At 32.7% G+C, this 14,723-nt stretch overlaps 1 protein-coding gene across 1 annotated transcript; it reads left to right on the forward strand.

The window, feature by feature from the left end:
• Positions 1-10,110: 10,110 nt before the first annotated feature.
• On the forward strand, positions 10,111-14,015 carry LOC112782866 (receptor-like serine/threonine-protein kinase SD1-8). The gene is made up of 7 exons (XM_025825505.3): positions 10,111-11,858; positions 12,098-12,226; positions 12,351-12,538; positions 12,642-12,852; positions 12,938-13,175; positions 13,267-13,417; positions 13,518-14,015. Exons 1-7 carry the CDS (start codon positions 10,577-10,579, stop codon positions 13,827-13,829), a joined length of 2,511 nt encoding a protein of 836 aa, XP_025681290.1. The 5' UTR covers positions 10,111-10,576; the 3' UTR covers positions 13,830-14,015.
• The last annotated feature ends 708 nt before the right edge of the window (positions 14,016-14,723 follow it).

Genomic DNA, 14,723 nt, shown 5'->3' on the forward strand with positions numbered 1-14,723 from the left:
TAGTAAATTCTTAATAGAAAACTACTCCTACCCTACTATTAGTGTAAGTGTGTAACGAACTCATAATTATAAAAACCGAATCGAACTGATCGGTTTGATCGAAAAATTGAATCATAAATTAGTTCAATTCGTTTTTTAGACTGTTTAAAATTGAAAACCTGCATGAACTGGTTCAATAATGGTGCACTCTATGGTGCTCTATAGTACCGCATCTTTATTTGTGATCTAATGCGGCCTATGGTCTTCCAGCGTGCCACTTGTCCACCAGTGAGCGTTTGTTAGTTTGAAAATTTTCAAAATAGTCTTACAGCGTGACACTTGTTAGTTTGAAAAATTTCAAAATGATAGCAACAACTCTCTCAATGTGCTTCTTGTTGTAAAATAAATAAAAGAATAAGGAAGATATAAATATAAGATAGAGAAATATAAATATAGAATTCTAGTAATAATATTCACCACAATTACTATCTTAATATAATCGAGATGATTATTATATCACTAATATATTATAAACTTAAGACCTTGGATAGATAGAGAAAAGAAAAAATTATTATTATAATGTATGGAGGAAGGAAAGAGTGTTTTATTATTATTGTGTGTATTGTCTCGTACCATACCCCCTATTTATACATGTATAGGGTTCATATTTTCAACCTTCATTAAATGTAAATTCTTTCTTGGTAACATGAATACTGAGTCACCCATAATATTAATGGGCATCCATATCCTTTGTGTTTATCACAACACTCTCTCTTGGATGACCATTTAGGATTATTGCCTCGTTAAAACCTTACTAAAGAAAAATCCAATGGGAAAAAACCTTAGTGAAGGAAAAAGAGTACAATATCCTTTGTGACGAGGACTACCTCATTAAAAACTTTGTCAAGAAAAATCCAATGAAAAAAAAACCTAACCAAGGAAAAAAGAGTACAATCTTCCCCTCTTGTCGACATCATTTAATGTCTAGAAATCGACGCATCCCAATCTCATGCACCAATCTTTCAAAGGAGGATCTTGGGAGTGACTTTATGAATAAATCTGCCAGATTGTCACTTGAGCGGATCTGTTGGACATTAATTGTCCCTTGATTTTGAAGATCATGAGTGAAAAAAATTGGGAGAAATATGCTTTGTTCTATCATCTTTGATGTATCCGCCTTTAAGTTGAGCAATGCATGCTGTATTATCTTCAAACATGATAGTTGGAGCTATCTTATGATCAATCAGTCCACATGATGATAGAATATATTGGATCAAACTCCTGAGCCAAAAACACTCGCGACTAGCTTCATGAATCGCTAGTATTTCGGCATGATTAGAGGATGTTGCAGCAATCGTCTGTTTCGTGGACCTCCATGATATAGCTGTACCCCCATATGTGAACAGATATCCTGTTTGAGATCTCCCTTTATGTGGATCAGACAAGTATCCAGCATCTGCATAGCCAACTAATTGTGACTTTGATCCATAGGGATAAAACAATCCCATATCAACTGTCCCATGAAGATATCGAAAGATTTGTTTGACTCCACTCCAATGTCTTCTGGTTGGAGAGGAACTATATCTTGCTAGTAAATTCATAGCAAATGATATATCGGGTCGTGTATTATTAGCAAGATACATTAGTGCTCCAATGGCACTAAGATATGGTACTTCAGGACCAAGGATATCTTCATTCTCTTCTTTAAGACGGAATTGATCCTTCTCCACATCTAAAGATCTTACGATCATTGGGGTACTCAAGGGATGTGACTTATCCATATAAAATCTTTTCAAGATCTTTTCTGTGTATATCGTTTGATGAATAAAGATCCCATTTTTTATATGCTCGATCTGCAGGCCGAGACAAAATTTAGTCTTTCCAAGATCTTTCATCTCAAACTCTTCTTTTAGAGTTTTTATAATTGTTGAAATCTCTTCAGGAGTTCCAATGATATTTAAATCATCAACGTACAAAGCAATTATAATGAATTCAGATGCAGATTTCTTTATGAAAATACATGGACATATATCATCATTCTTATATCCATTTTTTGCCAGATACTCAGTAAGACGATTATACCACATTTGTCCAGATTGCTTCAGACCATATAAAGATCTTTGTAATTTAACTGAGTATAATCCCTGTGAATATTCATTGGATGGTTTAGATATCTTTAGTCCTTCAAGGACTTTCATATAGATATCCCGATCTAATGAGCCGTATAAATAGGCTGTTATCACATCCATTAAGTGCATATGCAGTTTATGATATGCAGATAAACTGACCAAATAACGCAATGTTATCGCATCCACTACAGGGAAATACGTTTCTTCATAATCTATACCGGGCCTTTGTGAAAAATCTTGTACCACAAGTCGGGCTTTGTAGCGCACAACTTCATTTTTCTCATTTCGTTTTCTCACAAATACCCATCAGTATCCAACAGGTTTTACATCTTCTGGTGTACGGACTACAGGTCTAAAGACTTCACGTTTTGCAAGTGAGTCTAATTCAGCCTTCATGGCTTCTTCCCATTTTGGCCAATCATTTCTTTGTCGACATTCTTCGACTGATCTTGGCTCAAGATCCTTACTTTCATGCATGATATTTAATGCCACATTATATGCAAATATTTCATTGACAATTGTCTTATTTCGGTCCCATTTCTCTCCTGTAAAGACATAATTTATCGAGATCTCGTCATTTTCACAATTTTCAGGTACCTGAACGTCTTCTGCCGTTAAAATTATATCAGAATTTTGGACAACCGCAAGGTGTTTCTACTATGTCTTTTTCAACAGGAATAGTATTTACTTCTTTTTGCTTTCGAGGATTTTTTTTCTTTGGAACCGACAGGCCTGCCACGCTTCTGGCGTGAATTTGCTTTAGTGGCTACTTGTCCTACTGGGACATCAATTCGAATTGGGGAGTTTTTTCCTGGTATATAAGATTTGGTTATCCTCTTTGTATCGGAAAATGCATCAGGCAATTCATTTTCTATTCTTTGCAAATGTATAATCTTTTGAACTTCTAGTTCACATTGTCCTGATCGAGGATCTAAATGCATCAAGGATGATGCATTCCAATTAAGTTCCTTTTCAGGAAACTTATTCTCTCCCCCTATTGTTAGAAATTTTGATTCATCAAAATGACAATCCGCAAATCGGGCTTTAATTACATCTCTAGTTTGTATCTCAAGATACCTCACGATAGAAGGAGAATCATATCCAACATATATCTCTAATTTTCTTTGGGGTCCCATTTTGGTACGATTAGGTGGTGCAATGGGAACATATATCGCACACCCGAATATTCTTAAATGGGAAATATTTGGCTACTGGCCAAAAGCTAATTACATAGGAGAGAACTGATGGTAACTCGTTGGCCTCAAACGAATAAGTGCTGCGGCATGTAAAATAGCATGCCCCCAAACCGAGGTTGGGAGATTTGTTCTCATAAGTAAGGGTCCAGCAATTAATTAGAGGCGTTTAATAAGTGATTCTGCTAACCCATTTTGTGTGTGAATATAAGCTACTGGATGTTCAACACTTATTCCATTAGCCATACAATAAGCATCAAAAGCTTAGGAAGTAAATTCACCAGCATTATCAAGACGAATTGCTTTGATTGGATTTTCTGAAAATTGTGCTTTTATTCGAATAATTTGAGCCAGTAATCTCGCAAACGCCAGGTTGCGAGAAGACAATAAGCACACGTGTAACCATCTCGAAGATACGTCTATTAGGACCATAAAATATCTAAAATATCCACATGGTAGATGAATAGGTCCACATATATCGCCTTGAATCCTTTCTAGAAATTCAGGGGACTCAAATCCAATCTTTACTAGTGATGGACTTAAAATTAACTTCTCTTGAGAACATGCAGCACAACAAAATTCACTAGATTTAAGAATTTTCTGGTTCTTTAGTGAATGTCCATGGGAGTTTTCAATAATTCTTCTCATCATGGTTGTTCCTGGATGACCCAATCAGTCGTGCCAAGTTATGAATTCATTTGGGTTAGTAAACTTCTGGTTTACAATGGCATGTGATTCAATTGCACTAATCTTGGTGTAATACAACCCAGATGAGATTTTGGGTAATTTTTCTAATATAACTTTCTTATTTGAATCATGAGTTGTGATATATAAATACTCATGATTTTCCTCCTTCATTGACTCAATATGATATCCGTTTCCGCGAATATCTTTGAAATTCAACAAGTTCCTCAGAGACATGGTAGATAATAGTGCATTATTTATTATAAATTTTGTTCCTCCAGGAAACAAAATTATAGTTCTTCCGAAGCCTTCTATCACATTGCCTGAGCCAATAATAGTATTAACACATTCTTCTTTTGGCACCAGATGGGTAAAATATATATCACTTTTGAGAATAGTGTGCGAACTTGCACTATCCGCAAGGCATACATTTTCATTATATATCATTGCCATTTTCTTCAAAGACAAATAATAATAAAAGAGTAGTATGCACAGTTAAATTGAATACTTGATCGAAATTATTTTTCTAAGAAACACTGTACATAAAAATAATGTCATATACTAAAATTTTATTTTAAAACTTGACACATTTAATAATTTCAAAATTCATAAACATTAATATTTCATTATTTATATACATCATATTTGAAACTTAAATAAAACTTAACAATAAGTTCTTTACATTATTTATTTACATGAATACTTAACAATCCCACATATTAAACAATTCCATCATTAATTAAATGACCAATATTTTCTTCAGGGTCCTCAAAGAAATCAGATACATCATAATGAGTGGTGAAATTTTCAGCATCATTTGAAACAAAATTTGTTTCCTTTCCTTTGTCATCCTTTTTCAAAGATGATTAGTAAAGATCGACTAGGTGCCTTGGGATACGACAGGTACGTGACCAATGACCCTTTCCACCACAACGAAAACACTTATCCTCTGTTGATTTATTTTGCCCAATATTTCTTTCTTTATCCCACTTCTGGTGAGATCCTCTCTTTTGAACATAATTCCTTTTCCTTCCATAATTTTTCTTGTTTGTAAAAAAACCTTGCCATCTACCTCTTCTGGGGTAATGATTTGCCACATTTACTTCAGGAAATGGGGCGGCGCCAGTTGGGCACGCTTCGTGATTCTTTAAGAGCACCTCATTGTTGCGTTCAGCAAGAAAAAGGTAAGAAATTAACTTAGAATATTTTTTAAACCCTTTTTCTCGATACTACTGCTGCAGGAGTACATTCGAGGCATGGAAGGTTGAGAATGTTTTCTCCAACATATCATGATCAGTTATCTTTACCCCACATAATTTCATTCGTGAGGTGATTCGAAACATTGCAGAATTATATTCATTTATGGATTTAAAATCCTGCAGATGCAAGTGCGTCCACTCATATCGGGCTTGAGGAAGTATCACCGTTTTTTGATGATTATACCTTTCTTCAAGGTCTTTCCAAAGATCTGCAGGATCTTTTAATGTGAGATATTCATTTTTCAATCCTTCATCAAGATGACGACGAAGGAAAATCATGGCTTTGGCTTCATCCTTCTGGGATGCATTATTTTCAGCCTTAATGGTATCTCCAAGATCCATTGAATCAAGATGGATTTTAGTATCTAATATCCATGATAAATAATTATTTTCATATATATCAAGAGCATTGAATTCAAGATGAGAGAGTTTCGACATAATGAAAATTTGTTACCTGAGTCTTCCTAAAAATTTGATCAGAGTCTCGTGCTGATAATGTGTTATAAAATAAATAAAAGAATAAGGAAGATATAAATATAAGATAGAGAAATATAAATATAGAACTCTAGTAATAATATTCACCACAATTACTATCTTAATATAATCGAGATGATTATTATATCACTAATATATTATAAACTTAAGACCTTCGGATAGATAGAGAAAAGAGAAAATTATTATTATAATGTATGGAGGAAGAAAAGAGTGTTTTATTATTATTGTGTGTATTGTCTCGTACCATACCCCCTATTTATACATGTATAGGGTTCATATTTTCAACTTTTATTAAATGTAAATTCTTTTTTGGTAACATGAATACCGAGTCACCCATGATATTAATGGGCATCCATATCCTTTGTGTTTATTACAACACTTCTCAATATTATATATGATAAAGACTAATTATACAGTAAATCCTTGAATTAAATAATTTTATAAATATCTAATTTAATTTTAATTTTTTATTTTTTATTTTTTGAATTAATTATATTTTTAATTATGTACCTTTATTAATAGAAATATAAACTTTACTAAAAATTTATTAATTTTTATCTATTTCAATGTTAGTATTGTGATTAAAATTATCTGTTTTTATTCTAGTATTAAAATTTACTGATATTATGGATTTGTATTCTTATTGTGTCAGATTAAGATATTATTGTAGTAGTACTAACTAATTTTATGTCTATCTTTGTATTAGTTGTCTTTAAAATTTGAGACTTAATTGTTCTTAAAATGTTAGTGAAGATATGTGTTTTAAATTTTTTAAGTTTTTGATTATTTTATATTTTTTATTTACATATGATCGATTTTATCGGTTCAACCAATAATTTATCAATTAAACTAATAAACCAGTAAATTAGTAGTTTGACCGGTTTAATCAACAGTTCGGTTCTTACAACTATGAACTAACTCATCCTAGTTAGCTAACCATCAAATGTAACTAACTACTCAATAATAATAGAGAAAATGACAAATAGGTCATTGACCTTTTGATCCACAGACATTTAAGTTCTCGAAGATTTGAAAATACATTTAAGTCCCAAACCTTTTTAAAATCAGGACATATTGATCTCTCATGTTCACTTGAGTCCGTCAGACTCAACGGAAAAATCAAACGTGACTTTCGTTGTACTGACCTGATTGATACAGATGTACACGTGAGAGAATTTTTAAAATTAAACAAATTAGACTTAGGGATCAATATGTCCAGATTTTAAAGAGGTCAGACACTTAAATGTATTTTTAAATCTTGAGAAACTTAAATGTCCGCGAACCAAAAAGTCAAGAATCGATTTGTCCTTTTCTCTAACATTACCATCTTGACAATTTCTAATTTAGACCTACTCTCCAATAGTAATTTCTATAAAATATTTGTTTATATAATTTTGGGTTAACTACCAAAAACATCCTCGAATTATTTAAATGCCGATAAAAATGTATCTGAATTTTACTATCAACAAAAATGCCTTCAAATAATTTAAAAACGCGACAAAAATGCTCAACAGTAAATAGAGCAATTTACCAAAATAAATAATTTGGCTTCCAATTTTACCAAAATACACATTTTATAAAACGGATACCAAAATACATTTTTTCATAAACTATATAAACCACGACAGAGGACCCACGGTTTACAAATGAACGTAGACTGCTACAGGGTTTCGCGGATTACGTTCGAAACTAAACTGCACATAATCCGCGATAGGGGTGTCGCGGTTTGTGTGTGAATTGCAAACGTGCATAAACCGCGACCCTTTTCGCATCTACATCTCTCCATCTTCTTGCTCTGCATCACCATATGTCCATGGCATTAGTCCCACTGCATTGCTTATTCTCCCATTATGCTCTCCAATTCTCAGGTTATTCCGCTTTCTCTTTTTTTTTCATATATTTTTTTGTTGATTTTTTTCGACGACTCTTTTGATTATTTTGTTTCAATTTTATCAAAAGATCAAATTTTTTTGGGCCCTGGGATGTTGTGTTTATTTATTTATTTATGTTTTCTTTTTTTTTTTTCAGGCTATGTCTTCTCTACTTATTTCATTGGCTAAGTTTTCTGCCATTTGATCAAGAGAATCTCAATAATGCTCCTGATTCTTCCTTCAAATTTAAGAATAATTTATTTTTATATAATATTAAATATAAAATAATTAATTGCATTTATATAGATCAACCATTAAAAAATAAAACTAGTAAGTTAATTTATTATTCACCGTAACTCTTTTAATTCAGGTAGTACGTACTCAGTACTAAATAAAAAAATTTAACAAATTGAAAATATTTTTATTATAAACCAGCTAAACATATTTTTATTATTTTCAACATTTAGAAATAAGGTATCTTTTAAAAAAAATTTTTAAATGTAAAAAATTGAAAATAAAAATTATTTTTAAAAAATAAAAATAAAAAACGAAATCTAAACCTATTCTTAACAACCCCTCCATGAGATGTCAGACATGGTAAAGCACTGAAACTGGTAAAAACTATGCTTAAGATTGAAGGTTCAGGTTGAAAAAATGTTCAACTGAGAGCAAAAAATACATATACAGAGAAACCGCGAGACTCCTGCCGCAGTTTCTAGCCATTTTTCATAGAGTGAATACCCCATCCGGCCCCTGATAATTATCTTGAAAGGACAACGAGGTCCCCAACAAAAAAAAACATCCAATCCGGCCCCTGATAATTTTTTTTTGGAACTGATTAGCTCCTGTGCCAAAAAAAATAACATTAATTTTTTTTGGCACAGGGACCTCGTTGTCCTTTCGAAGTAATTGTCAGGGGCGGGTTAAGTTTTTTTTTGTCAGGGGCCGGGTTGGGGTTTTTTTTTGTCGGGGGCCTCGTTGTCTTTCGAGGTAATTGTCAGGGGCTGATTTGGGTTTTTCTCTTTTTCATATCAACATAAACCGTTGTAGAGTACAGCGGTTTATGCAAGTTTGCAATTCACACACAAACCGCGACACCCCTATCACGGATTATGTGCTGGTTTTGAATGTAATCCACGAGACCTCCGGTTTACGTTCATTTGTAAACCGTTGGTCTCCCGTTGCGGTTTACATAATTTATGGAAAAAATGCATTTTGGTATCCATTTTGCAAAATGTGTATTCTGATAAAATTGGAAGTCAAATTATTTATTTTGGTAAATTGCCCCAATAAATATGTATTTTCAAAAATGTCTTAGAGATTGAATTTTGATGCGATTTTTTGCAAGCATGATTAAAAAAATGAGATATTATTATTCTTAAAATTTGGTGATTTTTTTGCTAAGTATATATTTTTTTGTGATTTTTTAAAAGTATTATTGGTTGTTAACAAAAAAAACATATACTTAACGAAAAATTACCAAATTTTAAGAATAATAATATCTCATTTTTTTAATTATTCTTGTAAAAAATCACATCAAAATTCAATTTCTAATATATTTTTTGAGAAATACATATTTAGTGTTAGATAATCGTGCAAAAAATCTAACATTAAATATTATTTCTCAAAAGATACATTAGAGATTGAATTTTGATGCAATTTTTTGCAAGAATGATTAAAAAAAAATGAGATATTTTTATTCTTAAAATTTGGTGATTTTTTGCTAAGTATATAATTTTTTGTGATTTCTTAAAAGTATTATTGGTTGTTAACAAAAAAATTACAAAAAAATATATACTTAACGAAAAATTACCAAATTTTAATGATAATAATATCTCATTTTTATAATCATGCTTGAAAAAAATCGTATCAAAATTCAATCTCTAAGGCATTTTTTGAAAATATAATTTTACTGTTGGATATTTTTGTCTCATTTTTAAATTATTTGAAGGCATTTTTGTCGATAGTAAAATTTGGGTGCATTTTTGTAAGTATTTAAATAATTTAAAAGCGTTTTTGGTGGTTAACCCTATAATTTTTTTAAATTTTATTGTAGTAAAATTTAATAGATATTTTTTTAGTATATACTAGTTTATTTCGTCAGCTTTTAATCTGTGACGTCAACATTTAATAAAACAAATTAATAATATAGAGTAAAATAAAAAACCTTTTTTTTAATTTTATTTTTTATTGTGGATATATACTTATATAAAGACTGCATGGACAACAAGTTAGCTAATGCTAATTTTGAAATAAGACAAACTTTTCAAAAAAACAAAAACCTTTAAATTTTGTGTTTTAAATAAAGAAAATTATAAAGATCAACATATATATATCAAGTAGTGGTCTAAGTTGATAGTCTAATGTTGACCTCTACGATTGGGACATTGACCTACTTATGTCACAATATTTAAAGGCCATTAAAATATATTATGATAATGACCTGATAATAATAGCGACGAATATTATTTTTGAATGAGCAATGCTTTCAGTAGTCTTTAGAAACAGGGTTACAATGACGCTTTCAATCTTTTTAAGAGGAATTACAATTTATTGCACTTCCGCGACGTCGTTCTACCTTTCTGATATTTATTTAGCCTGTGTAGCTTTTAAAGTTCTTAATGTTTTGGCCTTTTGTTGTTGTTTGGTGTGCTTCATCATTGATCTGTGTTGCGTGTTTTGATTCACCATACTTCCAACTTGGAAAGGTCCAAGTTTCACCACCGATTGCGTCGTGACTCTTGAGGATCTAGAAAACTAGCCTCAAAATATCACATCATTTGTTCTTTGAAAATACATGACAAAATTAATATTAACATTCTTATGCTATATACCTAACAAATGGATGCCGGTCACCATGTTCTGCTCTTCCTTCATGAATAAGTCAACAACACTCAGTTTCTTCAATACTACCCTCGAAACCCACCACAACAATCACACACTACTGATCCTAACTTCCCGCAAACATGAGAATCTTCTTCACTCACCTTAACTCCCTCATCATCCTTGTTATTAGCTTCTTCTTCTTTATCACTCCATCAACCTCTTTGGATACTTTAACCGGGACTCAAATCCTCACAACCAACCAAACCTTGTTGTCAAAAAACCAAACCTTCGTTCTAGGCTTCTTCAGAGGTTCCAACACCAACTATTACCTCGGAATATGGTACAACAACATCAATCCTCGAACAATAGTTTGGGTTGCAAACAGAGACAACCCCGTTGACAACTCTACCGGCCATCTCAAGATTGGAGACAACGGAAACTTTGTCCTCCTCAATTCATCCGGGAAACCCGCATGGTCCTCCAACCAAACCAGCGCCAAGAATCCAGTTCTTCAGCTCCTCGATACCGGTAACCTTGTTCTCAAAGATTCATCAGACAAGACCAATAATAACTACTTATGGCAGAGCTTTGATTACCCAACGGATACCGTGTTACCGGGGATGAAGATCGGTTGGAACTTGGACACAGGAACGGAGAAGCATTTAACATCATGGAAGGTTACAGGTGAAGACCCTTCAAGCGGTGACTTCACTATGAAGTTAGATTACCATGGTTTACCTGAGGCTTTCCTCAGGAAAAACCAAACTATAATATTCCGAACTGGTCCTTGGAATGGTGAGGGATACAGTGGGATCCCGGCGATGAAAAACAACATCGACGGTCTCAAGTTCAATTTCACTTATGATGAGCACAGTGTGTGGTACTCTTTTTCCATTACAGAACCTTCCTTGTTGCCGAGGATAATTGTGACATCTGATACTGATGGCGAGTTTCAACGCTACATGTGGATACAAGGAAGTTGGAACAAGTTCTGGTATCAACCAGCGGATCAATGCGATTACTATAGACAGTGTGGTCCGTACGGAGTGTGTGACGAGAATGCTTCATCGATTTGCAAGTGTATGCAGGGGTTCAGGCCTAAGAACCAAGAAGCTTGGAACTTGAGAGATGGATCTGATGGGTGTGTGAGGAACACGGTTTTGAATTGTTCCACTGACAAGTTCTTGCATCTTGAGCACACGAAGCTGCCGGAGACAAGCAGTGTGTTTGTGAATAAGAGTATGACACTTGATGAATGTGGGAGTTTGTGTAAGAGGAATTGTTCATGCACTGCATATGCAAACATCGATATCAGAAATGGAGGAAGTGGCTGTGTTATGTGGCTTGGTCAACTCATTGACACGAGAGTCTACAGTACGGATGGCCAAGATCTCTATGTCAGATTAGCAGCTGCTGATATAGGTATCTATATCTATCTATCTCTCCATATATTTTGTTGTACCCTTTAATAATCAAAAGAAAGTGATACATGCACATTTTCAGTTGTAACGTGTTTGCATATTGTTTAAGTGCTTTGGTTTCACAATAATACAACTGCCTATGAAATAGTAGCGGTTGCACATTTTTGCTATGATTTGGTATTGCAAGTTCCTTCCTAATTGATTAAGTGAAGTTCTTTTTTTATCAATTTGGTGACACAGGATCTACTAGCTCCAACAAGAATCATAGAGCAGTTCTGGATATTGGCATCACACTTAGTGCACTTGTTTTAGTTTTGGGATTGGTTGCTATTTGTTACTTAAGGAAGAAGAGAAAACAAAGATCTATAGGTAATGCATAATAATCACCCTTGTAATGCCTATATATAGTACTTTAGTGCATATGGTCTTTGTGCAGCATAAATAATTTTCCCTTTAATGTATGTAATCATTATATAGCCGCTACAAATTTCAGGTATTGTCCACAGAAATCATGATTGGTTAACGAATGAGGTGGTGCCTTCTAGAAGATACTTGGGTGATGAAAGGAACATGGATGGTCTAGAGTTGCCAATGTTTGATTTTGATACCTTAATGATGGCTACAAATAATTTCTCTCAAGATAATAAACTTGGAGAAGGAGGCTTCGGTAGTGTTTATAGGGTAAGTTGTTTTAATACTTTATGCATAGCTGCCATCATCACTAAAATTAAGTCTCACATCATAACATAAACACACTAACAGATCGTGCATATGGTATAATCAGGGCAGATTGATTAAAGGTCAAGAAATTGCTGTGAAGAGGTTATCAGAAGATTCTGGACAAGGAATTGAAGAGTTTAAGAATGAAGTCAAGTTAATTGTCAAGCTCCAACACCGAAATCTTGTGCGGTTGCTTGGTTGCTGCATTGAGAAGGATGAAAAAATATTGGTGTATGAGTATATGAAAAATAGAAGCCTTGATTCCATTTTGTTTGGTAACTTGCATACTTATTTCACTATTTCTTTTCAAATTATCATATATACTTAATTTATATGTGTTAATAATAACTAATGTTGTAGACAAATCAAAAAGAACCTTACTTGACTGGGAAAGGCGTTACAATATTATATATGGGATGGCAAGAGGACTTCTTTATTTGCATCAAGATTCAAGATTTCGAATTATTCATAGAGATCTCAAGACAAGTAATATATTATTAGATAATGAAATGAATCCAAAGATATCAGACTTTGGAATGGCTAGAATTTTCGGCAAAGATCAAATGCAAGCAAAAACATTAAGAATTGTTGGAACATAGTGAGTATAATTTGATAATTCACTAGAGTGTTTTTTAAAAGACTAGATAAAGTGACTTCTTTTTTAATTTATGTATATTTCTATTTTGTAGTGGTTATATGTCTCCTGAATATGCTATGGACGGAAATTTCTCAATAAAATCCGATGTTTTTAGCTTTGGAGTTATGGTATTGGAGATCGTAACTGGGAAGAAGAATAGAGAGTTTTATAGTGAGAATGATGAATTGAATCTTCTGGGAAATGTAAGTGAAAATTATTTTCTCCTTAATCAGAGTTCTTCTTAGCTAAAAAATAAACATTCTGGTTGATGTATTATAATGATTGTACTATCTATTCTTTAAGGTATGGAAGCACTGGCATGAAGGAACTGCATTGTCACTTCTTGATCCATCTATTGACAATTTATACACAGAAGCTGAAGTTGTAAAATGCATACATATTGGTCTCTTATGCGTCCAAGAACATGCAGAAGATAGGCCAACAATGTCTTCAGTGGTCTTAATGTTGAGTAGTGAAGCTCCATCAATGCCAAATCCTAAAAATCCGGGATTTTCAACATGGAAAAAACATCTACAGATTGATTCATCGTCAAATAAACAAGATGAAACATGGAGTGTGAATCAAGTCACAATCACAATGTTAGATGCTAGGTAAATACTAGATAATTAAAGAAAAATAGCATCATCCACTATTTTTGTATATATTCTCAAAACATAAAAGAACAGAGACAAATTCTACTTCCATTTAAAGTGTGGCCTTTCTCATTCTGTAATCAAGTTAGATTTGATTAGTCACAGATTTGGATGATTCAATCAGAATACAGAGACAAATTATAGCTTCTATTGTGATATATAGCCAACATACATACACAAGAAACTTTAATAAGCCGCCTAGTTATCTCTTCTCTGTCTAGCAATCTCATTCTCATACCTCCAATGACTCCTACTATTTCGTACCTAATGCTCCATTTGGTTAGTGTCTTTGAGACACATAGATACATACATAAATACACATACACAAATTTTATAATGTGTTTGATAATAATGTACAAGAAACACATATAAACTAAATGTCAATTTTATTCTCTGTCTTGGTAATTTCAAAAATAATTAAGAATAAAAAGGTTAGATTTTGTGTCCTATACATTGTGTCTCTATGTCTCAACTTTAAGGAGGAATATTAAATACATGTATTTTGTGTGTATCTATATACCACTGTCTCCATCCAAATCTGTACCTCAGCAAACAAACGGTGGACATATACCACCATGTCTAACAATTAGTGTCCATGTTTCAACAAACAAACACAACCTATATAACAGTTCACATACAATAAAGTAAATTAAGAGCTTGTTTAGAAACCATTTAACATGAGAAAAGAATTCTATTTCCTTTAAGAAAAGAATTCATTTTTATTTAAAATTCAATTTCATAATTTGGAATAATTATAATATATTAATGGAATAGAATTCAAGTTTAAAGAGTGCCAGAGTTAATTTGAAATCAAACCCTTTTTGATCTGATTTACAAATAAAAGAAAAATGGGAAT

The sequence above is a fragment of the Arachis hypogaea genome, chromosome 20, assembly GCF_003086295.3.
Source record: "Arachis hypogaea cultivar Tifrunner chromosome 20, arahy.Tifrunner.gnm2.J5K5, whole genome shotgun sequence".
Lineage (NCBI taxonomy): Eukaryota > Viridiplantae > Streptophyta > Magnoliopsida > Fabales > Fabaceae > Arachis > Arachis hypogaea.

Excerpts from the sequence above, each read along its gene's own strand:
- LOC112782866 (XM_025825505.3), top strand. The coding sequence starts at position 10,577 with ATGAGAATCTTCTTCACTCACCTTAACTCCCTCATCATCCTTGTTATT. Across the intron at positions 12,539-12,641 it reads GCTTCGGTAGTGTTTATAGG|GGCAGATTGATTAAAGGTCA; the intron begins GTAAGTTGTTTT and ends TGGTATAATCAG. Across the intron at positions 12,853-12,937 it reads CCTTGATTCCATTTTGTTTG|ACAAATCAAAAAGAACCTTA; the intron begins GTAACTTGCATA and ends CTAATGTTGTAG.